At 55.2% G+C, this 24,237-nt stretch overlaps 7 protein-coding genes and 1 non-coding gene across 8 annotated transcripts; 4 read left to right on the plus strand and 4 right to left on the minus strand.

Annotated features, from left to right (window-relative positions):
* Positions 1 to 104: 104 nt before the first annotated feature.
* On the plus strand, positions 105 to 3,573 carry EI97DRAFT_397777 (uncharacterized protein). The gene is made up of 5 exons (XM_033796371.1): positions 105 to 341; positions 399 to 496; positions 773 to 1,907; positions 1,993 to 2,773; positions 2,882 to 3,573. The coding sequence occupies exons 1-5, from the start codon at positions 192 to 194 to the stop codon at positions 3,535 to 3,537; spliced, it is 2,820 nt and encodes a 939-aa protein (XP_033654370.1). The 5' UTR covers positions 105 to 191; the 3' UTR covers positions 3,538 to 3,573.
* An 881-nt stretch (positions 3,574 to 4,454) lies between these two features.
* Positions 4,455 to 6,896, minus strand: EI97DRAFT_323307 (uncharacterized protein). The gene is made up of 4 exons (XM_033794702.1): positions 6,636 to 6,896; positions 5,157 to 6,588; positions 4,763 to 5,102; positions 4,455 to 4,710 (listed from the first exon to the last, which is right to left on the minus strand). The coding sequence occupies exons 1-4, from the start codon at positions 6,666 to 6,668 to the stop codon at positions 4,635 to 4,637; spliced, it is 1,881 nt and encodes a 626-aa protein (XP_033654371.1). The 5' UTR covers positions 6,669 to 6,896; the 3' UTR covers positions 4,455 to 4,634.
* A 1,250-nt stretch (positions 6,897 to 8,146) lies between these two features.
* Positions 8,147 to 9,061, plus strand: EI97DRAFT_417904 (ADP-ribosylation factor; the record flags this gene model as incomplete). Its single annotated transcript, XM_033796939.1, has 6 exons — positions 8,147 to 8,205; positions 8,271 to 8,381; positions 8,439 to 8,455; positions 8,518 to 8,663; positions 8,719 to 8,799; positions 8,859 to 9,061. 6 exons carry the CDS (start codon positions 8,147 to 8,149, stop codon positions 8,988 to 8,990), a joined length of 546 nt encoding a protein of 181 aa, XP_033654372.1. The 3' UTR covers positions 8,991 to 9,061.
* Positions 9,062 to 9,305: 244 nt separating this feature from the next.
* On the plus strand, positions 9,306 to 15,417 carry EI97DRAFT_433067 (uncharacterized protein). The gene is made up of 3 exons (XM_033798311.1): positions 9,306 to 9,760; positions 9,830 to 14,654; positions 14,753 to 15,417. Exons 1-3 carry the CDS (start codon positions 9,616 to 9,618, stop codon positions 15,039 to 15,041), a joined length of 5,259 nt encoding a protein of 1,752 aa, XP_033654373.1. The 5' UTR covers positions 9,306 to 9,615; the 3' UTR covers positions 15,042 to 15,417.
* Positions 15,418 to 15,488: 71 nt separating this feature from the next.
* Positions 15,489 to 15,570, minus strand: EI97DRAFT_t55. Its single transcript has one exon. It is a non-coding gene; the product is annotated as a tRNA-Leu (tRNA).
* Positions 15,571 to 16,722: 1,152 nt separating this feature from the next.
* Positions 16,723 to 18,390, plus strand: EI97DRAFT_417912 (uncharacterized protein; the record flags this gene model as incomplete). Its single annotated transcript, XM_033796940.1, has 3 exons — positions 16,723 to 17,163; positions 17,218 to 17,708; positions 17,799 to 18,390. Exons 1-3 carry the CDS (start codon positions 17,002 to 17,004, stop codon positions 18,388 to 18,390), a joined length of 1,245 nt encoding a protein of 414 aa, XP_033654374.1. The 5' UTR covers positions 16,723 to 17,001.
* Positions 18,391 to 19,841: 1,451 nt separating this feature from the next.
* EI97DRAFT_433069 (uncharacterized protein) lies at positions 19,842 to 22,489 on the minus strand. The gene is made up of 5 exons (XM_033798312.1): positions 21,739 to 22,489; positions 21,226 to 21,630; positions 20,964 to 21,166; positions 20,818 to 20,857; positions 19,842 to 20,770 (listed from the first exon to the last, which is right to left on the minus strand). Exons 1-5 carry the CDS (start codon positions 22,031 to 22,033, stop codon positions 19,974 to 19,976), a joined length of 1,740 nt encoding a protein of 579 aa, XP_033654375.1. The 5' UTR covers positions 22,034 to 22,489; the 3' UTR covers positions 19,842 to 19,973.
* Positions 22,490 to 22,527: 38 nt separating this feature from the next.
* Positions 22,528 to 24,182, minus strand: EI97DRAFT_323412 (uncharacterized protein). Its single transcript, XM_033794703.1, has 2 exons — positions 23,406 to 24,182; positions 22,528 to 23,153 (listed from the first exon to the last, which is right to left on the minus strand). The coding sequence occupies exons 1-2, from the start codon at positions 23,923 to 23,925 to the stop codon at positions 22,690 to 22,692; spliced, it is 984 nt and encodes a 327-aa protein (XP_033654376.1). The 5' UTR covers positions 23,926 to 24,182; the 3' UTR covers positions 22,528 to 22,689.
* Positions 24,183 to 24,237: the final 55 nt, after the last annotated feature.

The following is a 24,237-nucleotide window of genomic DNA, read 5'->3' on the forward strand; positions in this document are numbered from 1 at the left end:
TCTCGGCAAAACCGCGGCTCTGGACACGAACAATGAACGACGGCGAGAGAGGCGTGACAAGCTACTGCGGTACTTAGAAACTTCATTCACCACCACTTCGGGCACTCATAACGTGCGCTTCTGAGCGCGAAGTGTTCGCCGTATAGCGCACTGATGACATCGTCAGCAAGATACTGATCCCGCGAAACGAGATGGCGGCGAAACGCAAGCTCGCCGCGATGGCGCCCGTGGACGAGGACCCCGTCGACCCGTCCGACGAGCTTATGTTTCTCTGCCTGGGCGGCGGGAACGAGGTTGGACGGTCTTGTCATATCATCCAGTACAAGGGGAAGACAGTTATGGTGCGTGGTCCGGATCTCCGAAGTGTGTAGCTTGTTTCGCTGACGGCCCATATATAGCTCGATGCTGGAATGCATCCTGCCTACGAAGGATTCTCCGCCATGCCTTTCTACGATGAATTCGATCTCAGTACAGTAGACGTGCTCTTGATCTCCCAGTAAGTTTTCAGGGCTCTTTCTCCCTTCTCCCCCGAATAGTGGAGGATGGGTAGGCGCATCATTGGCAGTCAGACAGACGACGGCGAGCTGTGCGGCGCATTCGTCGACGCTACATCCTGTACACGAGAAACAATGGAATATCTTTTTTCTTCTTCTTCATATCTGCTCGACTCTGATGATGTGCCTCCCACTGCTCACTCCCTGTCCGTTCCCCCATCCATATGCGTCCCTCCATGAACCTGCTAGTCGTATAGCACAGCTAACCGTAACTCCAGTTTCCACGTCGACCATGCCGCCTCGCTCCCATACGTCCTCGCAAAGACAAACTTCCAAGGCAAAGTGTACATGACCCACGCGACAAAAGCCATCTACAAATGGCTGATACAAGACTCGGTGCGTGTGGGCAACATATCCAACTCGTCCGAGACCAAGGTCCAGGTCTACACCGAAGCAGATCACCTCAACACCTTCCCCAAGATCGATGCCATCGACTTCTACACCACACACACCCACGCCGGCATACGCATCACACCCTACCCAGCAGGCCACGTCCTCGGCGCCGCCATGTTCCTGATCGAGATTGCGGGTCTCAAGATCCTGTTCACGGGGGACTACTCTCGAGAAGACGACCGACATCTCGTGTCAGCTGCCGTACCGAAAGACGTCAAAATCGACGTTTTGATAACCGAGTCGACCTTCGGCATCTCGACCCACGTGCCCCGTCTACAACGAGAGACGCAACTGATGAAATCCATCACGGACATATTGAACCGCGGAGGCCGCGCGCTCCTACCCGTATTCGCCCTCGGCAGAGCCCAGGAACTCCTCCTCATCCTCGACGAGTACTGGGCGAAACACCCCGAATACCAGAAGATACCCATCTACTACAACTCGAGCCTGGCCCGGAAATGCATGGTCGTGTACCAGACGTACGTCTCCGCCATGAACGACAACATAAAGAGGTTATTCAAGGAGCGCATGGCCGAAGCCGAAGCGTCGGGCGACGTCAGCAAAGGCGGACCGTGGGATTTCCGCTTCGTGAGAAGCCTCAAGAGCCTGGAGCGCTTCGACGATGTGGGCGGATGCGTCATGCTGGCTTCGCCTGGTATGCTGCAGTCCGGCACGTCGCGCGAGCTGCTGGAGCGATGGGCGCCGGATCCCCGGAACGGCGTCATCATCACGGGCTACTCGGTCGAGGGCACCATGGCGAAGCAGATTGTGCACGAGCCGGATCAGATTCCAGCGATTACGCAGAGAGGCGCGACGAATACCGCGCGAAGACCGGGCCACAGAGAGGGCGAACAGATCATGATTCCGCGGCGCTGCACGGTGCAGGAGTTCAGTTTCGCGGCCCACGTCGACGGCAAGGAGAACATGGAGTTTGTGCAGGAGGTGGCCGCGCCCGTCGTCGTAAGTCGCCAGATCCGTCCACCCCTTTACGAATCAGAAGCAGAAGATGATGATGAAGAAGAAGAAAGGCTAACATGACGCCTAGATACTCGTCCACGGCGAAAAGGGCAACATGACGCGCCTGAAATCCAAACTCCTCAGCTTCAACGCCCAGAAAGCCGTGCCGACCAAAATCTTCTCCCCCGCAAACTGCGAGCAACTCCGCATCCCCTTCAAATCCGACAAGGTCGCCAAGGTGGTGGGCAAGCTCGCGTCGTCGATTCCGCCGCCTCTGCCGCCGAATCATCATCTCAAGAAGCCCAAATCTGAAGAGGAAAATGGCGAGCCCATGGTACTAGAGGGTAAGGAGCAGGAGCACGAGCAGGATGGACAAGAGCAGCAGCAGCAGGACCAGGCGAATCCCATCTCGGGCGTGCTGATCCAGAACGACGATTTCAAGATCAGCCTCATGGCGCCCGAGGACCTGAAGGAGTATGCCGTCCTGACGACGACGACGGTCGTGTGTAGAGAGCACTTGACGCTGTCGGCGGCGGGCGTCGATCTGATTCGCTGGGCGCTCGAGGGGACCTTTGGCGCCATTACGGAGCTGGACATTACGGATGCGGCCATCTCGGGCAAGGAGGAGGCTGCTGCCGTGAATGGGAATGCGCATGGGAACGGACATGCTCGAAAAAAAGAAGAGGCGGATGAGGAGGTGCAGCGCACGACAAAGGCGTTCCGCGTCATGGATTGCGTGACGGTGTATTGCAGGCCCGGCGGCGGGAGGGTCGAGGTCGAGTGGGAGGGCAATATGATTAACGATGGCATCGCGGATGCCGTCTTGGCCGTGTTGTTCACGGTCGAGAGTTCGCCTGCGGCGGTGAGACGTATGTCCCCCTTTCATATTTTTTTTTTTCCATTCTTGGGAGGAGAGGGAGGGAGAGGGAGAGGGAGAGGGAGATATGTGCGATATGCTAACCACTTTTTCCCTCCAGAATCGTCGCGTACGCACTCGCACTCGCACTCGCACACCCACACACACACACACGCACGGGCTCCGCAAGACGACGACGACATAGCCGCCCAGAAACTCGGCCTCCGCTTCAAGCAGCCGCACCCGCTCAAGACGCCGGACCCCGCGACGCGGCTCGCGCGGCTGCTCATGTTCCTCGAGGCGCAGTTCGGCGCCGACGCCGTGTCGCCGATTGAGCTGCCGCGGACGCCGGCGGCGCATGTGCAGGCGGAAGGGAAATCGCTTGGTGATGATGGTGGCGGAGGAGGAGGGGGGGAGAAGGACGTGGTAATGACGAATGGAACACAGGCCGTACAGCAAGAAACGACAACAACAGGACCATCGTCATCGCCATCAGAACCGCCCTTCACCGTCGCAGGCCGCCCGCCACACTCCCCTTCCGCCCCTACCTCAACTCCCACGCCCTCCATCTCCCCCGCCGACGCCCAGGAACTCAAACGCCTGCACAGCCTCGGCATCCCAGTTCCCGGAATCAAGATCCGCTTCGACGGCGGCAAATACGAGGCCAAGGTGTGGCTGGAGGATCTGGACGTCGAGTCGAGCTCTGCGGCGCTCAAGGCGCGCGTCAAGGCCGTGGTGGAGAGGGGGGTCGAGGTCGTTAGTGGGTTGTGGCGGTAGGTAGGTAGGGGGAGCTATGTAGTACTATAGGGAGGGAAGGAGGGGTTGGGGTGATATGGGGAGGGGATGATATGGGGAGGGTGTGATATCTGGAGGGTGTGATATCGGGAGGGTGTGATATCGAGAGGGTGTGATATGCCAATGGGGAGGTGTAGGGTGATGAGGTGATGATGAGTGGATACCAATTTTTACCTATTCTCTCTTTTTTGTGTGTGGGATCGTTATTGTGCTGGCTGGCTGGCGTTTTATATCGGGGATCCTGATAGGGGGTAGCAGATAGATGGAGGGCGGAGGGAAGGAAAAGGTACGGATCTAGGTACATGGAATATGTCTGAGATCTATCTATTCTGCCCGTGTGCCGTCTGTGGCGATTGCATTCGGGCATTCCGTGTTCAGGGGCAAGGAATCGTGGAAGGGATCCTTAGAGAAGTGTTTGGAGCAATCTTTTTCAATGAGTCGGTGAGGCAATCCGTAAAGTGACCCATCAGATTGGAGGAATCCTCGGAGCAGTTTCAATCGAGCTGGCCTGAACATCACATATTGTCATACCAAAGCGGACAATTCGCTTCACTTCACTTCACGTATAGCAACATTCAAAACCGTCATACTCATCCATTTCCATTACCCCTTGAATTACTTCTCGAAACCCCCCTCGTCATCATTCCCTCCAGTCTTTGCAATTTGATTCCATCCCGTCCACCCAGAACTATTACCCTTCCATCCATAGCGCCAGAATAAGCGGACTCATGTATAGTATGATCCCCACACTCCGTGCAGATGAGTCCGCGAAAGTGAGTCCGCAGAGGACTCCGACGTATTCTCAGAGTCGAGGGAGCAAGGAAAAACACGAATCCAGTAAAGGAAGAAAGCAAAGCAAAACCTAGAGGCAAACATCGTCCAAGTAATAAGGACCGCCACGGGAAAGAAGTCGCCTATTAGTCAGTTGGACTCTTGTTGAGTGTAACGGAGTACGCCGTGCTGAGTTAAGGTATAGGCGCCCAGATGTGTCGGCATTGAGAGCGTGCGCTATGGTGTCGCAAGGTCTACACCGTAAGAGTCTACCCAGCGCGCAGAACTTGGTGGACCGCTGAACTCGCTCACAAAGGGTCGTCGGGCTGCCGATCAGCGTCGATCGATTCCGACGTGACAATCTGGAAAGGTGCAACGTCGATACTGTACACCATCAGTATCTCTGAGAACATATACACCCCGAAGGAGCACTCACACGTTGCCATACTTGTACGCCACGTTACGCAAATGTCCTGCTTTCCTGAATCCAAAAAACTTCAAAAACCTATTCATCTTCTTGAGATCCGCTTCACCCTTATCATTGCTGGCATATGGATAATGAACAGTGACGACCTTGACGCGGCGAGAGCAACCGTGCTTCAGGTACTCGCCATGACAAGCCCATTCATAGCCGCTCTTCGGTAGGTAACCGGTGTGGACCATGGAAAGAAGGCGGTCCAACAGACATTTTCCAATGCCATGGTGGAGATGGTCCTGATGGACAAAGATCTGGAGGTCGGCCGTGAAGCGGTAGATGGAGCCGTGATGGCTGTACTCTGTCTTGAGTTAGATGCGATCGAGGTGAGTATGTGCGACCAAAAGATGCTCACCGTCTAGATACGCAAACCCAACAATGTTCTCGGCTGAGAATAGAACGCGGTTCCGGCGCCCACGAGTATTCCCCTTGTGCACCGCGACAATCCAAGGCAAGTTATGCTGCATGATACTCTCGATTCGGTTAACCATGTCCGCCAAGGAGCGCTCCTGGAACTCTTGGGTGACGACGCTGGTTTTGATGTAATGGTTGTAGATGTCCATGATCTGGGGAGCGTCTGTGGCCTTCACGGGACGCAGGTAGATATTGGCGGCAGGCCTCATGCTGTTATGCGCAAAGATCGATGGCACTGGACTAGAGGGCCGATTTCTCCTCTTCATGATCCTTTCTATCCGTTCCTGGTCTCCGCGCGCCTTGCGTGCGATGAGATCGTTGACGCAGTCGTTGAGTTCCCGACGACCCTCGTCCTCCTTGAGACGGTGAGTTTGCACGTCGAAGGGGCTGAGGAGGCAGAAGTCCTCGCCATCAAACGTCTCCCAAAATGGAGGGATTTCGTTCAGGTCGACATCGCTCAAAGGGGCTGGAGCTCGCATGGGGTAACTGCGCCAGAAAGCTTGGGGCGAGGCGCCATCAATCTGTCTCGGAATCCAATGACGGAGAACAACGTCGCCTGCTGATGTCCACTCCTCCAATGCTTTCAGTCGATCGTCATAGTCTTCAAGGTCTTCTTCCGGGTATGCCGGCATGGGCACCCATCCATAATCGCCGTGAAAGCGGTCCACGCCCGGGCCATCATAACGAATATCATAAGCCAACTCGATACCAGAGAGCCATTTGTTGATACGCGAGCCGCGAGCGTAGTCATAGTCGAACGATGCACGGCCCTCCCAGTCAACCTCTCCTGGCAACCAGTTCCCATTCCAATCCACCAGCTTCTTGACATCGTAGTCTGGATCGTCTCGGTCATCTTGTTGCACAGCCCACGACGGATCAACGTAGGCGCCTCCATCACTCTCGTCATCCGGGCGTGGTTTCAAGTCTCTGTTCTTGATCCAATGGGATTTGCGCGGCGGCCCGTTACGACGTGAACTGTTTCTGTGAGGTCCACGGACAGTATCAGGTGGTGAAGGTGGCGCGTTGTTGTTTCGGAAGTACGGTCTACGATTCCTGGGTCCCCTTGACGGGTCTTTTCCCACTGTAGCTGCATCCCAGTTCGGCAAATCTCCATTCGGATCCCACGGGGCGGGTGCTGGCTCAGGTGCTGGCTCAGCGGGGGATACAGGTTTTGAGAGGGCTTGCGACACGGCGGCAGCCGGAGAAGCAGCGGGCTGAGGGGAGGTTCCGTCCACTGGAGACTCCAGCTTTGCAAAAGCTTGCGAGACTGCTGCCGCGGGAGAAGCGGATGTTTGAGGAGAAGGCAAAGTTGTCGGCGCCAAAGGAGTGGTTGACCTCTTGCGTAGATGGGCGGGAATCGAACTCGCAGTTTTCTGGGATGAATCAGGCGGGGTAACTGGAGAGGGAGTCGACCTTTTACGCAAGTGAGCAGGTATCGAAGCTGGCATCTCATCGGCGGTCTTCTCCGTTGCCGGCGGAGGAGTGGACTCTTGTGGTGAGGAAGACTTTGCGCGCAGGTGAGGTGGGACGTAGATGCGCTCGTTATTGGTGTTTGCGTTGGTCATGTTTGGAGAGGGCGAGTTCGAAGTACCGGCGTTGGGGTTGGTGGATGGTAGCGGTGACGTTAGCAGTTGCGAGTGCTGAGTATCATCAGCGAGTGACATCGGGATCCACTTTTTGTTGCCCTTGCGAGGAGTCTGCGAGTGAATTAGTACGGGGTCGGCAAACGCGCGTGTGAAGGTGAGGGTGAAGAGACGGCATTCGTGAGTGAACAAATGTGGGGGAGTTAGGGGAAATGAAGGGCAAACGGTGGTGCCAGGACCGCACGGGCAACGAAAGCAAATACAACGTACGTTTGGACCAGAACGAAGCGCTGGGCTAGAGGAGTTTTTGTCGGTGGGCAGTGGATTGGCCATGTTCGAGTAGGCCGACTCGCGCGAGCACAGGGCGTAGGCGGCCATGTCTCGGATGGAGGTGCCGGCGTCGTCAGTGAGTGACGCGAGACTTTGGATGAGTGTCTGTCTGGCGACCTGGGTGTCGCAGCGGATGGACGGTGACTGGAGGGAATGCGGGGCCACTTGCAAGTGAGAGGGACGAGCAAACGACTCTTGACAGAGGCGCCAGAGAAGCGCAGCGGGGTGGAGAAGGCGGTCGTGGTTCGCGAGGGAGAAGAGGAGAGAGAAGAGGAGTGGAGGGGAGGAGGAGTGGAGGAAAGAAGGAGAAGAGGGGAGGAGAGAAGGTGCAGGTGGTGCCCTGATGTTTTATATAGTGCACGTGGTAGCCGAAGCCCGAAGTGGAAAGGGAAGCGTCGAACGGCGGTGATCCCTTTTACCTTTTGCCCGTCCCAAGTCTCGCCCGCAAACCTCCGTCGCCCGTTTTCCACAGGTCCTATTCTATCGGTGATGACAATGGAAGTGAAGAGTACAATAGGAGATCAATACCCGGGAGGTGAAGGTAACGGTTGGGCCATGCGGTCCTATTGTCATGTAACACCGCCGAACGACGTCAGCGAGAATCAGATGCCACCGTTTGGTGCACAATCCAGAAACTGGGTTGTCTCTCTTCGGGGGAGCCAGATAATCTGTTTGCTAGATACGGTTCTCCTACTGGGACTTGTTGGACTCGAATACACGGGATTTGGGATATCTTTATCCAATAAGTGTAGGTTTGTTTATGATACGTTTGTTCGAGTTTCCAGCAGGCTTCAAGCCCTTGCTCTCCTAGAATGAATGTCAGCAGTCATCAAACATACCCATTGTGGCATTACTACTCTTTACTTCCTGGGCTAACACGACCATATCCTTCACCTGTCGTCTAATTCGGGATCCACACGTCGTCCTACGGCAAGTCTAGCCGAGCTCTCCTCACCACAAACACTCTGCACCCTCCAGCAGCGCGAATGACAACAATCACACGCACCCACATCCCGCGATGCTCTCAATACTAAGAAAAGCACGCCTAAAGGACAAGGAGATGCGCATTCTGATGCTGTGCGTTGATGCCCCTGTCGTGGCAGGATGCGGGGTACCAGGGACGACTAATAGCAAGCATAAAGAGGACTGGACAACGCAGGCAAAACGACCATCGTGAAGAAGATTATGAATGAGGATGTGCATAGCGTGAGCCCGACCTTGGGCTTCATCATCAAGACGATTGAGTATGACGGGTATGCATGACGAAAAGACATTTGCAGAGTGAAAGAGACTGACGATGACGCGCGAAGATACAAGTTGAATATATGTACGGCAGGCGAGGCAGCTTTGACACAATTGAGGGACCGAGTGTTGACCATGGACGGATAGGGGATGTCGGAGGCCAGAAAACCTTGCGCACCTACTGGAAGAACTACTTTGAGAAGACGGACACACTCGTCTGGGTCGTCGATGCCACGGACCGCGAGCGCATCGACGACTGCAGACAGGAGCTCGCAGGCCTGCTTCTCGAGGAGGTACGTATCTCCTCTCCTCCCATCACAGAATCCCATGTACTCATTTTGTTCACAGCGTCTAGCGGGAGCCAGCCTGCTCGTGTTCAAGAACAAGAGCGATGTGCCCGGCGCCATGACCGAGGACGAAGTCCGCAAGGTAGGTGGTGGGTCCACGAAGCCCGTTGTCTGGCCGATGATGGTGACGGTGCACAACAGGGCCTGCAGCTGGATGCCATCAAGACACACAAGTGGACCATCATGGCGTGCAGTGCAATGACGGGGATGAATTTGCACGAGGGATTGAGGTGGGTGGTCGAGGATGCAAAGGCAAGGCTGTTCCTCTTTTGAAGCATTTTCTAATAGGATGGAAATCGTATTAATAACCGATTGGTCCTGGCATGACTTGTTAGAATTGGTACGAGTTCAGATTGAATCCAATCACTGCGGTTTAACAACAAAGCGTCCACGGGTGTCTCTGAAACATTCCATTGTATACATTGTGCCCTCGAGAATACCCCTCCGAATGTTCCATCTGATCAGACTATTATCATTTCTCCAAGCATGGATTCTGTCGTGAGACTAACTTGAGATTTCACAAAAGTGGATCGCCCTTGTCAGCGTGGGCGCGTCAAGGGACACCAACATGTTTCCCAAACGAACAACCAGTTCGACCCATCGTGACTTGTTTCAACTCTCCCTCTTCTCTCTCTCTCCGCCATCCCTCCCCGGCCGCTGACCCCCGTCCCCCGTCCCTCGTCCCTCGTCCGCATCCCCCGCGGCGATCCATTGCTTCGCTTCCCAAACTCCAGAAGACCGTCCCGGTGGCCGCCCACGTGAATTCCCATATCCCCGTTCCTGCCAAGCCCATCTACAATTCCCAACGACCTCAGCAGCTTCGGTTTTGCCTGTCCTTGTTGCGGTGCACCCGCGAGCTGTGCTCCTCGGGCCCCTTCCCTCGTACATCACCGCAGCCATGGCCGACAAACTTGATCCAGCCGAGTTCGTCGAGCGGATCCGCCAGCTGGGCGAGCAGCGCGACCAGGAAGACGAAAACAGGGTACGCAGGCTCGAGGAGGAGATTATCCAGGGTCGCAGCGAGAGACTAGCGCGGCGAGCAGGTAAGCTCTTCCATGGCCCTGTTGTTGGTCTAAGGACTCTCTGCTGATGGTCGCTGTGTTTGCAAACAGAACGCGCCCGCTCCCTCTCCCCCGAAAAGCCCACCCCACCGCAACAGACACCGCGGAGCTCGCACGCACAGCCCAGGAGGCAAGATACAAAGGAAGAGGGGACTCCTAAACTGTCCGACACTCCTACCCCAGTCATGGAACCTTCTTCATCGCAGCAGGCCGCTCGAGATGCCTCGCTCCAGCGCCTGACGGGCTCCAACCCAGCGCAAGCCCTCGAGGACCTCGAACCGAAGAAGCCCACTCCAAGTGCGGCCGCATTGGGGCGCTCAGGCACCCTCTCGTGGCAGCGGAGACCGCAATCGGGCACGGGCAGCATACGGAGACCTCTGTCAGGAATGTCAACCTCGACGTCTCCCGACAGGACATCCTTTCCCCCACCGCAACAAGAGCCTTCAGAACCCTCGTCTCCCGCCGCCTCCCCGACGCCTTCCAGAGCCCAAATCGCCCAGTCACTGAGCAGCAAGGACCCTACATGGTTTAGACAGACGCCTGATCGCGGTATTGGCTCTGCAGCGTACCGGCGCAACCAAGACGAGAATCTCTCAGACATAGGGTCAATATCTACGCGAAGGCAATTGCCGGGCATGCCCTCTACCGCCAGCGCGGATCGCGATCTTGCAAGCCCACCTCCGGAAACACCGCGCTCCGTCTCCCCTTCGCGCGCCAGTTCCGTTCGAGGAAGCGCAGCGTTCAGCAACCGCTTCTCAACGAATACATCCATTTCGGGCGGCGATGCAGAGACCGTAGCCAAAACAAGGTCCCCGCTTCCAGTTCTCGACTCGCAGAAGTTTGCCCCGCCTTCGGAGCAAGGCACGCCCGTTGACGGCGGAGACCACGCCGGCTCTCCGCGCACTTTGGCCATGTCCCCGACGCAAGGGAGGATATCTCCCGAGCGGACAGACCGCCCTGTGTCTCCAACAAAGGGAATGGGCGGGTTCGTCCAAAGCGCCATGCTCAAGCGCAGCGACAGTGTGAGCAAGAGATGGAGCACGCAGACTCCTCAGCCCCTAAATAGACAGAACTCTACAATGAGCAATCGAGTCAGCGTTGCGTTGGGCGGATATGGTGCAGCGTCCAGAATAGAGAGACCCAGCAGTTTGAGCAGGGATAACTCTATCGAGCCCTCCTCGCGTCCGGCGTCAAGCGCCAGCAACATCACCATCACGAAAGGCCTGGGAGAAACGGATCCCAAGAAGGACACAGATTTCGCTCGTCCCGCCCTGCCACGACATAGTCGAAGCAAATCCGTCGCATCGACATTCAGCGAGGACAACCGGCCCCACGATGACGCCGACCCTCCGAGCCCTGCCAAACGCTGGAGTCCCACAAAGTCGAGCTGGCTAGAAAGCGCGCTGAGTAAACCCGAATCCCCGAAACCGAAACAGCCACCGCCTCAGCAGCCGTCATGGATGGCCGAGATTAATCGGAAGAGGCAGGAAAAGGGCAGCGTGGACATGGGGAAAAGTAACCCGCTGCAGAGCCCGCCGGCAGACAGTAGTGCCTCAGGGAGGAGCTCGCCTATCAAGGAGGTGCAGTTGAGGCCTGTTAGTGCACGCATAGCTGAAGGTTTGAAACGAGCGGACGTTGCGGAGCCTGCGAAAGAATCGCCAAAGCCTAAACCTATACTATCGCCTAAACCAACAGCTGCCGTGAGGGATGAACCTGCGCCCGAAAAGCAGCCAGAGGAGGAGCCCAAACCAAACGACGTGCCCAAGGAGATGTGCAACCCGAAAGAGGAGCCACAAGAGGAGCAGCAACCGGTGAGCACGAAAGAGTCAACGGCAGCTCAGATCACACAGACACCTCCAAAGCCATCTTCATTAGCTTCTGCAACCATCAAGAAAACCACAGCTGCTCCACCCACAACAAAATCCAAACCGGATACACCACCCAAGAAAGACTTCCGCGCAGGCTTGCGATCGCGGCAAGTTGCTCCTGAACAGCCAAAGAGCGGCTCGAACGAACTCTCCGAGTTCCAGAACGTGTTTGGCCGGTTGAAGAAGGCCGAGACGAAGAACTATGTAGCACCGGACACTCTCAAGGACAACATCCTTCGCGGAAAATCAGCACTAGCAGTATCTGGTGGACCTCAGCCTTCCGCCCGAAGAGATGAGTTCAGGGACAGTTTGGTCTCCAAGAAGGCCGCCATGTTGGCCAAGGCGCAAGAGAACGGCTCAGCAGCTCTGAAGAAGCCAGACATACCCGCTTCAAATCCTACCACGCCCGAGGCAATAGCAAAAAGGAAGCTGCTGGGGAGGTCGGACAGCATCAGCAGAGTACCCCCGCCAAAGGAGCCTGAGCCTGCGCCCATTCCCGAAGCACTGACCCGAAAGAAGAGTTTGCGTTCCCCAGAGCTTGACGTGGCTGAAAAGAAGGCTGAATCACCACCATCGCTGTCATCTGTTCAATCCGCAAAGCCTAGCAAGCTGGCAGATCGGTTTAACCCTGCGCTAGCTGGCTTACTTGCCCGTGGCCCTCCCCCCATGGCCACGGCGCCTTCGTCATCCCCGTCATCTCAAGACAGCCCTCAAGGATCAAACACGAGAGCAGTAGCAGAGGAGAAGGCTGGCCCTGCTCCTGAATTGACCCACATGACTAAGGGGAGAGCAAGGGGTCCAAAGAGGCGGGCTCCGGCTGCGAAGCAAGCGGCGAAGGAGAAGGAGCCAGTGACTCCACAGAAGGTCGCGCCTGTGGCTACCAGTCTGCCGAAAACCACGGAGTTCCGAAATTCGAGCGCCAGCCTAAAGGATGCAAAAGCGATACAGGAAGAGCCAGCGGCAAAGGTTACTTCGGCGCGGGATTCGATCAAGTCGAAACCGGAAACTCCGACCAAGTCGCATGAGCTTTCGAGAAAGATAGAGAAGGTTGAAACACCTTCTAAGTCCCCGGAGTTACCAAGGAAGGCTGAGAAACCGGGTACTCCGTCCAAATCACACGAAGTGGCACGAAAGCTTGAAATCTCAGACACATCCTCCAAGTCTGAAGTTTCCAAGAAGGCGGAGAAGTCCAGCTCGCCTGACGTGCCCCGGAAGAAGCCTTCTCTGGATCTGATAAGAAGAGTCTCCGGCGACGTCAAACAACCTTCGAGCGGGTCTAGCACAGAGAAACCGCAGTCACCCGTCCCCTCTCCGAAAGCTGCTGCGACTTGGAGAGCCTCGAAACCGCTGCCATCTCCACCAGCGACATCCGAGGCTGCGAAGCCGACGCCTGGCCTGCAGGAAATACCCACGTCGAACGGCGATGCATCTCCCACGAAGGAGGCTGACACCTCTTCTCGATTCTCGGTAAAGAACGCTACAGCACTGTGGGGCCGGCAATCTGCTACTTCATCCTCAACCGCTACACGAACCAGGTCCCCCGTAAAGCTACCTACAAGGGCAGATGAGCAAAAAGCAATGGAGGAGGCTGGGCTCAGCCGATCTGAGGAAGTGACTGAAAAGCCACAACCCAAAACCGAGGCGCGCACATCCAATCCTGTAGGCCTTGGTCTAGGGAGTTTCGCGAGCAGTTTCGGCGGACTGGTTGGAGCCCGGTCAAGGGAATCGAGCCCACCCAAAATAGAGGCGCCCAAGACCTATCCCATATCCCCTCCCGCCAGTGGCAATCGTCCGAAATCCGAACCCTTCGAAGCGCCCCCCAAGCCCGCACCCGGTTCCACAGAAGAACTGCTCGCCCAATTCTTCGACGAGCCGCCCATAACCACGGGCGAACTCCCCTCGCACATCGACACGACGCACATCCTCAAGTCCCCGCCCCTCGACCTCAGCCCCAGCGCCAAAATCCGCTCCCTCCGCAGGCAAATGCAAGAAATCACGGGCGATGGCAAACTCCTCGCCATCCCCCCGCAGGAAGAACACGTCCTCTTCCAAGACTCCATGTACCTCTGCACGCACACCTTCAGCGACTCCAAGGGCGCCAGACACACCGAAGTTTATCTCTGGGCTGGTAACGGGGTGGCCGACCCCACGCTCGAAGATGCACAGCTCTTTGCCCGCACGACGGCGAAGCAGAACCAGGCGAAGTTGCTGGTGCTACGGCAGGGAAAGGAGACGCCGAATTTCTTCGAGGCGCTCGGGGGGATTGTGATTACGCGCCGGGGGTCGCGGCCGGGGAAGAGCACCGAGTATATGCTCTGTGGGCGGAAACATCTAGGACACATCGCTTTTGACGAGGTGGAGTTTAGTCTGAAGAGCTTGTGCTCTGGGTTCGCGTATATTGTCCCCACGCAGAGCGGCAAGGTGTTCATCTGGACGGGAAGAGGGTGTTCGGCGGAGGAGGTATCCGGCGCACGACTCATCGGGATGGATCTCCTCGCCAACGGCGACCTGGACGAGATTGAGGAGGGAAAAGAGCCGCAGGCGTTTTTGGATGCGTTTCCTCCTGCTGAGGACGCCGGGTCCGCGAAGAAGGGACCGGCGATTCCCCGCTCGGCGGATCACTGGCGGTATAAAGCGAGTTGCGACAAGTACCGCGCGAGGCTGTTCAAGGTGGAGCAGTATCAAACTGGCTCGGGAGGAGCAGGAGGGTCCGGCTGGGGCCAGAGTCTGCAGGTGAGCTCTTTCTTTGCGCCGCTGCTGAGGAGGCCGTCGTGGCAGGGAGCCGCAGCAGTAGCACCACCGTCCAACCCCGTCGTCACGGCATCCGGAACCCTACACGCCGCGAAGGCAAATGCTGAACAGAGGCCGCAGACGCCTGTCACGCCCAAGAGCCCGATGAGTCCCGGAGGAGGGATTACGACAAAGGTGGTGGAGATTATGCCGTTTGTGCAGCGCGATTTGGAGCCCGAGGGGGTCTATGTGCTGGATGCGTTCTTCGAGGTGTACATGTACGTCCCTTTTCCTGTCTCCGCTCCTCCTTCCCCCTACCCATGGATAGACAACACTTTTTTCGGAACTTGAATAAGCTAATGATGATCTGGTACAGCATCCTCGGCCCCCTCACCAGCGCGCAACCGCACGCCTTCGCCACGGCCCTCCTCTTCGCGCAGGACTACAGCATCCTCGCCGTGTCCGAGGAAGATAGACCCTTCCTGCCCGTCTGCACCGTCGTGCTCGAGGGCGTGCCCCGCGACATGAAGGCCGTGTTTCGCTTCTGGGACGACGCGTACGTGCCTGCTGGGGGACTGATGAGGGGGAGGTTGGGCAGGGGCAAGAGTCTGAGGGTGTTGGGGTTGGAGAGGGCGTTGAGGGTTACGAGAGGGGGAGGTAGGTGAATATTTCTCGGTGGGGGTTCTTGAACAGGAGGAATGGGGGCTCTGGTTTTTGTGGGCGTGGTGGGTGAGTAGGTAGCATGGCATGGCATGGCATGGCGTCGCAGGCATTCTGCACCTTCTTCCATTGTAGTTATGATCTCCTTGGCGTGTTTCTGCATGTACAGTATATGTGGGATATGCTGTGTCTCCTGTCCTGCTCGGGCCTACTCTGTTTTCCGCTTTGCTCGATTTTCCGGCATGGGATCGGATGGCGTGCATGGTTACATGGTAATTCGATCGGTGATGGATGATACCTATCGTATTGTATCCCTACGGTTATTCAAAAACTGCTGACGGCTCAAATAGCCTGCAACTCAATGGGAGAAATGTAGAAGTCAACAATAGAAACTGGAAAAAGGACAACGAAAAAATTTCAAAAAAGCAAAACAGAAGAGTATGAGAAAATGTTGACAAGAGCGAGGTTCGAACTCGCGCGGGTTTCCCCACTGCAGCTTAAATGCAGCGCCTTGGACCACTCGGCCATCTTGTCGGTGAAAAGTTTGGAATTTTCTCCAAATTGACGCTTATAAAGTAAGATAGAAAGGAAAACATAAAAGCTGAATTTAAGGGGGGGAGGAAGGGGCGCACAGCCACAGGGGGGTTAGCCACCCCCTCGCGAGATGTTATTCCAGCGCCAGCGACCAAGTCAACTGTATGCTGTACCATGCGTACTTTTCAGACCGGCTAAGTACAACTAGGAACATTATGGATCGCCCCTCAACACGGAGACAACCTTTCTATTAAAAGGGCGCATCTAGACCGCGCAAATCAGACAGCTTTACTACTGGAATACTGTACTATGATAGTACGGAGTGCAGTAGACTAGTCTAGAGGTCGGCGAAATTCAAAAATGCCCTGGGGCGCCCGCTCCACCGTGCGGCCCCTTCCGAACGGAACTTCCCATCTGCCAACGCCATCTCAACAATTTGATATCAGCTTCTTGGAGTTCAGGCATGGGGTGCAGGAATAGGGAACTTGGCACGTGGGCCCAAATATTAATTCACCTGGGCAACTATACCGGGTAGGTAATAATCAAACGAGCGTGGGAAAACTGCTGGGAATTCCCCACTTCCAAGCGGTTCGTTCACTAGGCCTCGGCTTCTCGGAGATAGAGACAGGGCCCAGGGGTTGAAGTGCCGGGCGCCTCACCAAGGAGAGGGCGGGAGAGAGAAGTCAGCGGTGTGTAGATCGTTGGCGGGAACTGCGTTAGGAGGGGAGAGGGTAGCATATTAGGGACTGGTGTTTGGTTGGGTAGCATGCGAGCGGGGACTTGCCTGGGACGGGGATAGGAGCGGGTGTCCAAAGCGGTGAGTGAAACATAGCATACTTATGTAGTAGTCTAGGGGATTCCGTGGCCGAGGTTCTAGGAGACCAGGGGGATGGTGGCTGGGAATAGGTGGGAATGTGCTGAGTGAAGGTTTACGAGATTTCGACGGGGTACAGGTGTTGTTGAGGGGAATGTCGAAATTATATTTTGAAGCTCCTAATAATAATCGTTGAGAGAGTGATTGTCCCGCACGAATCGTGAATAAAGTTCCGTCAGATCGACCGGAAGATTTAGGTAAGATCGTCAGGGGCTTTGTGGACCATCGCAAACTCCGACATGGTGAGGAATCACTCCGTCAGCACAGACTGGAAAACACCTCAAGGGATGCATCTCGTTCCAGCTATATCCCCGCGTGGCACGTGGAAAGGCCACTCCAGTGCTGGGAGGCTGGCAAAATCTCCTCCACAGGGTTTCGAGAAGAGCATCTCCGCATTCTCTCCTTCCCTTTCGTATGTTCCCTGCGTCGCCCTTAAACATGATGCATTTCCCTGGTTTTTAGAGTCCTTTTGGTCCATTTGGCTGCCTGACATTCACTACTACTAACATCCCACTACTCGTGTGCGGGCGTGAGCCTCGCCACTCTCGAGGCTCACGATGGCGACTGAGGAGCCGATCCCGAATCGGGGCCCCATACTCCTTGCCGTGAACATTGCATTCCTGTCCGCTGCCGTGGTTTCGAATGCACTGCGATGCTATGTGCGGATACGAATGGTCAGAGGCTTCGGAGTGGACGACTGGCTCATGGCGGCCGCAACAGTGAGGAGGCCTTCCCATCTATCTTGTCGCACTTGTTCCTAACTCGTCCTCTAGGCAGCTCTTACCTGCTACTGCACCTTCTCCATGTCCGGCGTCGTCTACGGCAGCGGCCACCACCACCGCGACCTCAAGCCCGAGAACATCGAACGCGCCATGAATTACTGGTGGCTCTGCATGCTCTTTTACGCCGTCTCCATGGTCCTATCCAAGCTCTCCATCGGCTGGTTCCTCCTGCGCATCGCCGTCAAGCGCGCCCACGCCTGGGCCATCTACTTCTCCATGCTCATCTCCGTCGTCGTCGGCGTCATCTTCTTCTTCGTCACCCTCTTCCAGTGCAGCCCCATCCCCTACTTCTGGCGCAGGTACACCCTGACGGGCAAGTGCATGAGTATCGAAGTCATCGTCGCGCTGGGCTATTTGTACAGCGCTTTCAGCATCATTTCGGACTTTACGTTTGCCATTCTGCCCGTCTTCCTGGTGTGGAATCTGCAGTTGAACACGAAGACGAAGTGGGCGCTGATCCCGCTGCTCACCATGGGCTGCATGTGCGTTCTATTTCTCTCACATGCCTTTCTTCCCGCTTCTTCGACCACGACTCCTCGGATTCCGGAATTCTATGTACTGACACGTCACAGAGCAAGCTCCGCCGTTGTCGCCCGCGTCCCCTACATGGGCAACTTCCGCCACGAAGACGACTTCCTCTGGGCCACGACCGACATCGCCATCTGGTCGACCGTCGAGCAAGGCCTGGCCATCACGGCGGGCAGCCTCGCCACCCTGCGCCCGCTCTTCACGCTCATCCTCGCGCGCCTCGGCCTCTCCACGGGTCCCTCGAAACTCACCTCTGGTGGTGCGCGCCCGTCGCATTACGGCCATGCGTCGCGGGGTTCGGCGCATGTGCTCGGCGGCGGTGGTGGCAGTAGGAAGACGCGCATGAGCAAGGAGCTGCTGGATCAGCAGTATGGGTTGAGGAGTTTGACGGAGACGACGTGTACGAAGGGGGCGGTCCTGGTGGGGAAGAAGAACGCGGATGTCAGTAATGTTAACAGGATCGCAGGAGGCGGCAGGGGCGATGGCGAGAGCGAGAAGAGTCTAAAGGGGAGTGGGAGGAGCAGGAGCGGGAGTGAGGAGGAGTTGAATGCCAGTGTGAGGACCGAGGAGAGCTCGGAGGAGCGCGGCATGCAGATTGTCGTCAGCACGAGCTTCATGGTGTCGGAGAAGAAGTGATGATGAAGAAATAATTAATAGATATAATAAGAGAGCGGAACGATCCACGCTTCTCTTGATACTTTGTAGATAATACCCAGGTGTCCAGATATCTCCTAATCGCTATAGACTTGTAGTGCAACGACTATTGGTCCTGCAACTTTTGCTAAGGCGCTGCGTACACACCCTTCATCTTACTGGGGTTTTGGTAGCTTTTGGGCAATCTCCAATCGTATGACGGTTTCCAAGGCGTACGAGAGCCAGAGTTGAAAACACTGTGCGGAGTACTGTGGATCTGAAGCAGGCCGAATAATGATTCGTCGGCCAGAAAATAGGGTAATTGGCTTCTATATACGCTGTAAATGTGAAGGTAGGTTATGCTACACCTTCGATCGTTATTATCCTACAGGACATGAAGACAACACCGTTGTTCTTGGAGACTTGCAATTTCGCGAGTACCTATGTACCTAGTCACAGGACCCAGAATCGTAATCAAGTTGGAGTTAGGATGTTATTTATTTTCTAGGGTAGGAAAGAATTGCTTGCCCCTCTTGATCTCTTTCTCGTTGTATTCGCCGAAAGTTGTTGATCTCTTAAAAACCCAGAGTCTACAAGTCTTTCCAATAAAGCTTGTTTGGTGTGAGAATTGTCGCTCACGATAATCACTGCATACAACAAGCAGAATCAGCCAAGTAATGGGTTCGAGCCTAAGATATTGCTAGTAATAACGCCCACCTCACCCTCAAAAGCATAGATAACCCGCCTGCAATCATCAACGCAAAAGATACCGTTCCGACCATATTCCAGCAAGAAGAGGGAAGGACGAAAAGAAACAGAGGAAAAGAAACAAGATGATAGCGGTAAAATCTGGCTCGGTCAAGTTGTTACGAGGGGATCGTGAGCGAACAGCTATCATCGGCGCAAATTTTACGCCTGTGGATATATGCTCAGTGCGTACCAGCGCACGGAGGATAAGGGTAGATCATCATGAGCTCGCCGTGAGGGTGGGATTACTGGAAATTCTGCCTTGAGAGGAAGACGAAAGGATCGTGCGAGTAAGAGTGATGAGGCCTAAGTGGGTTTGAGCGGTTTGTTGGGAAGACATGCGAGAGCATCTAGCCTCATACGTGAAGTTTTGAGATTCTAATAAAACGAATGGCCTGTCTCGCAACGACTTGGACATGGCTTGTGCGTGTTAGTCCTGTGGAGGACTTGGCTTGTTAGTGAGATTAGGTGCTAGGAATGGACGACTGGAGGTTGGCTTGCGGATATAGGATTACGCTACATTACCACATGGATTCGGAAGTGGAGATTTGGACTGCGTATTCGCCAACTCAATGCTGATCAATGAGGGATGTACCAGGTCACTAAGGGAGAGGTTTCGCTGCAGCGTCGAATATCACTTTATGAGGAACATATTGCCAGTTGCATTTAGGAATAGCCCTGTTAATAGTAATGCTCAACATTACAAAGCCAAACTAATCCGTAGTCAGATAAAGATATTACCCACTCTATATCGCAGCAAGAAAGACTCCAAGCAGAAAATCGCACAATGAAACAACACTCCACTCTCCTCCCCGTCACCAACCTCCCAGACCCACCCTCTAATAATCACAATACGAAATCGACTTCGACACCACCGTCGTATCCGACTTGCACTCATCCAACTTCCTCCCATCCGGCTTACACATAATCGCCGGCCGGCCCTCACAATGCAACCATCCATTATCCCCACCGGGCCCAACCCTCCCAATCCCCTGAAACCTACACTTGCCCAACTCCGGCACCTCAATATCCCACTCCCCATTAATATCAGCCGGCGGATCCTTGCCCTCGGGCGCCCCATAGAGCGGGCCATTCACATTGATGGGATCCTCATTACACGGATCGGCGCCCTTTCCTTGCTCGCCCGCATAAAAGTACCAGTAGAACTTGGGCTTGAAGAGCGGGGGCATGCCAGTCCGGAGATTCGGCCCCTCCCAGTTGGGCTCGACCTCCCAAAACACCTGCACCGTCTTGTGCTTGTTGGCCGGCTCGTCGGGGTGCTCTGGCTCGTCTGGATGCTCCGGCTCCTGTGGCTGCTCCTGCTCGCCGTCGAGGTTACCCTGCCGCGCGGCTTGCAAGCGCTTGATGTACCATTCCGGATAGTCCTTGTCCGGGCGGAAGGACAATTTGTCGCCTTCGAGGACGAGTTTCTCCTCGCCTGGTTGCGAGATCCACGTGTTGGGGTCCCATTTGAAGAGCGTGTCTTTGGCGTAGAGGTCGGCGTTGATGGAGAAGTCGTTTGAGTTTTCCGTAGTGAGGAAGAGGGCTTCGGGGAGGGGTTGGCCGGAGGTGTAGACGTGGCCGTCGGCGAGGGGGAGGATGGGGTAGACGCCGACTTTTTTGTTGATGTGCTTGGCTGGGGAGGTTAGTATTTGGGCTTCTATGCGCGTGCGAGTGGCTTACCGAGAGCGTAGCCAGTCCAGTTGTCGTCGTTCTTCCTCACCTAGAGTTGCCCAAGTCAGTATAAATTTCCTCCCAGCATGTACACGGCGGACATGAGCCATCACTGACGGCCTGATTACACCGCCAAAAGGGAAACGGAAACGTACATAGTCATTCCAATTCTCATTCCGGATCGTGCGAGCCAGCAACTTTGCGTTCAGCGGCCCATACGCCTGCACGTCGACAATCTTGTCCGACCCATCCGGCTGCTTCTGCTTAACCTTGATCCACAAGTCCGTAATGGGTATCTTGTCATTGGCGTGCGCACCAACCGTCGCTCCGTGGAGGAGCTCATGGAACAGGACCTTGCCTGCGACATGTCAATATTCCCTTAAAAAGAGACAGACTCTATAGTTTCAAACCGCATACCTCGATTATGCCAATACGTATTCATATTATACTTCTCCTCCTTGCCCTTCTTCTTCCCCTCGTCCACCGCCTCCTTCAAGCTCGGAAACCCAAAATAACTATCGCAAAACATGATATTGATATAACTATTATCCGGATCGCTGTTGAACCCGTCTTTACCCTGTTTTGTGCAATCGCCCTTCTCGTTGCGCTCGTCGCACGGACACCGCCCGTCCTTGCACAAGGTGTTCCACTCGTAGGCGATGGCGCCCTTGGGACACCCCCGGTGCAAGTTCGCGTCCTCGGGCTCGCAGAAGGCGTTGACGCGCCAGCCCCAGAAGAAGTTGCGGCCGAAGGTGCCGAGGTTGTTGTACACGCTGAGGACTTTGTAGCCGATGCCTTCGGTTTGCATGTTGGGGCCGAAGTCTGTGGAGATTGTCAATCAGTGGGTGTTCTCACATTGATATGGGTATTATCATCTTTCTGGGAGATACTGATTTTTATAAGCGGTTAGGAGGAAGAATGGATACGTACAGTCATAAGCACCGATATCGCTATTCGTGTCAATCTCCGTGATCGAGTTCGCCAAATCGATTACCTCGTCCCATGCATTCGTAATGTCCCAGCTCTTCTTCTGGCCCGTCTTGGGATTGATATCGTCGCAGCCCGAGAAGTTTATCTCGACGCCTTCAGGAACGACGGGTTGATCGGGGTTGTCTTGTCGTTTGAGGCGCGCGAGGCTGGCGATGGCTTCGAGGGGGTGGATGGCGCGGGCGGAGGCGAGGGGGAGGAGGGGGAGGAGGGGAGCGGAGTAGTAGATGGACCGCATGGTGGGTAAGTGTGAATAGGTGGGAATGGCTTTGTTGGATCGGGAGATTCATGGTGGTAGATGAGGAGTATTTATCAAGTTGCAGGACCGGGGCGTTGTGAACAGCTTTCGAGTTCGATGGATGGAGGAGTCTCGAGGAGTGAAGGATTTCAGGGCAGAGTGTCGGGCTTGAGGCTCAGCAAAACTTGTAAGAGTTTTATTTGCTGTGATGTCTCTGGCGACTCGAATACGTCTCGGGTCAGTTCCTCTAGGGCGACATGTAAAGCCTTCTTCTTTGCTGAAGGGTGGGTAGAAAATCATATGTGGTAGGGTATAGGTGCGGGTTGTGACTGAGCCATATACTCCAGGATTGTCCGACGGGCGTAACAATCAATGTGATACAATATCTCATCCTAATCTAGGGCCCAAGGCGACATTGGGCTCAAGATGCACAAGTGTGAAACCAGATTGCGACGCAGATTGCTGTTGACTTTACTAACGCGCAAGGACACTGTAGATCTAGCACTGAAGAAATCTAAACTCAATGCTTGCAAGGTAAAGTGATGTACATTCCCAGTAGTCTGAATCAGTTGCATCCCTCATCAATACAGCCAGACCTTGACCTACTATAATACCTTCTAGAGGTGCATATATCCAGCCCGATAAATGTACTTCCATCAGAGTCCTACCACCCGAAAAAGGCCAAGATTCGAAAGAATCCCCACGAGCATCCACCAAATCAGGAAACACTCGAAGTAACCAGATTCCCATTTACGCCCCGTCGCCCCGACCAACTCGCCTTTCCGCCTTGCAGGTCCCAGTACCCTTACTCCAGCCTCTCTGAAAGCTAGCGTGGGGCACCTCAAACCCCTTCCAACCCGACGTAATAAGCTTCCTCTTATCCATATCTGCATGCCGTATAGGGTATACAACTCCGGTAGTGCCCCGCATACACACCCCAAAGCTGACACATGCATCGTTGACGGAATCAACCTCGCTAAAACGGTAACGTCTCTTCTCTCAATCTTGCTCCTGCATCCTGCCGCCATCCTGAACTTTGAGAATTCAAGAGAACACGTTACTATTTCTCCGGGAAGGAATTCAAATTCATACATTGACTTGTCGACATTGGAACGACAACCTCACAACTAAAACTCACGTCCGCATCATTTCATCACCGGCATCAATTCGCCCGCTGGAGTGGCCTTTGTACAACTCTCTCTCTCCGTCGCCTGAAAGCCCAGACTCCCGAGTTAGCCATAAGGCTATCATCCCACCTCCAACACAACCCCTCTATCTACCCACCACCTCAACAACCCCCCGCAAAGAAACCAAACCATGCCTCCCTCACCCTCAATCCCAAAATCACCACCGCCACCACCACCACGACAACCACCCACCCCCCAAACCCTCACACCATCCCCAGCACCATCTCCAAAACACCACCCATCCGAGCTCGACACAACCCCAGGATCCTCCCCACGGCTCCCCAAGGCCCCATCAGTCTTCAGTAGCCATACTGCTCTCATGACCGCCTTCGTCATCGTCATCGTTATAGTCTTAATTCTGCTCGCACAGTTCAATGTCGAGCACCTGTCGTCGCTGGTACCCACGTCGCTCTCATCATTCCTCTCCTCCCTCGCCACACCATTCCTGGACTTCATCTTCGGCGCAAGTAGGAAAGACGTAGCCTCCGCAAATGCAGCGACAACAACAGCAGCAAATGCAGCGACGACATCATCATCCTCGACGGCAAAAACGCCATTCATATGGTGCGGCACCCCTCTGCCCCTATCATCGGACCCGAATCGGTACGAGGATCCGCCTTGCTGGACTGTGTGGTAGCGCTTCTCCCGTCTCCCGTCTCCCGTCTCCCGTCTCCCGTCTCCCGTCTCCCGTCTTCCATCTTCCATCTTCCATGTACCCGGAAAAACAAAACAGACAAAACCCCAGGGAATCCATCACGGACGCATTTCGCTGCATACATCCATCCATCACGCATCCATCCCTCGTTCTCCCCTCCCACCTCCGCCGAACGCACTTCCTGCCCCCCCAAATTTTCTTTTTGCGAAAAACGGGCAGAGCGTGCATCCATCAACCGCTCGCCAGGAAGGAAAACCGCCTACTCTACCCAAAAAGGAGGACGAGGTCCAGGAAAGAGTACCATCGTCCCTCTCCGCACACAACAACAACAATCACCGCCGCTGAAAAAAAGAGAAAACCGC

This window comes from Westerdykella ornata (assembly GCF_010094085.1).
Source record: "Westerdykella ornata strain CBS 379.55 unplaced genomic scaffold EI97scaffold_9, whole genome shotgun sequence".
NCBI lineage: Eukaryota > Fungi > Ascomycota > Dothideomycetes > Pleosporales > Sporormiaceae > Westerdykella > Westerdykella ornata.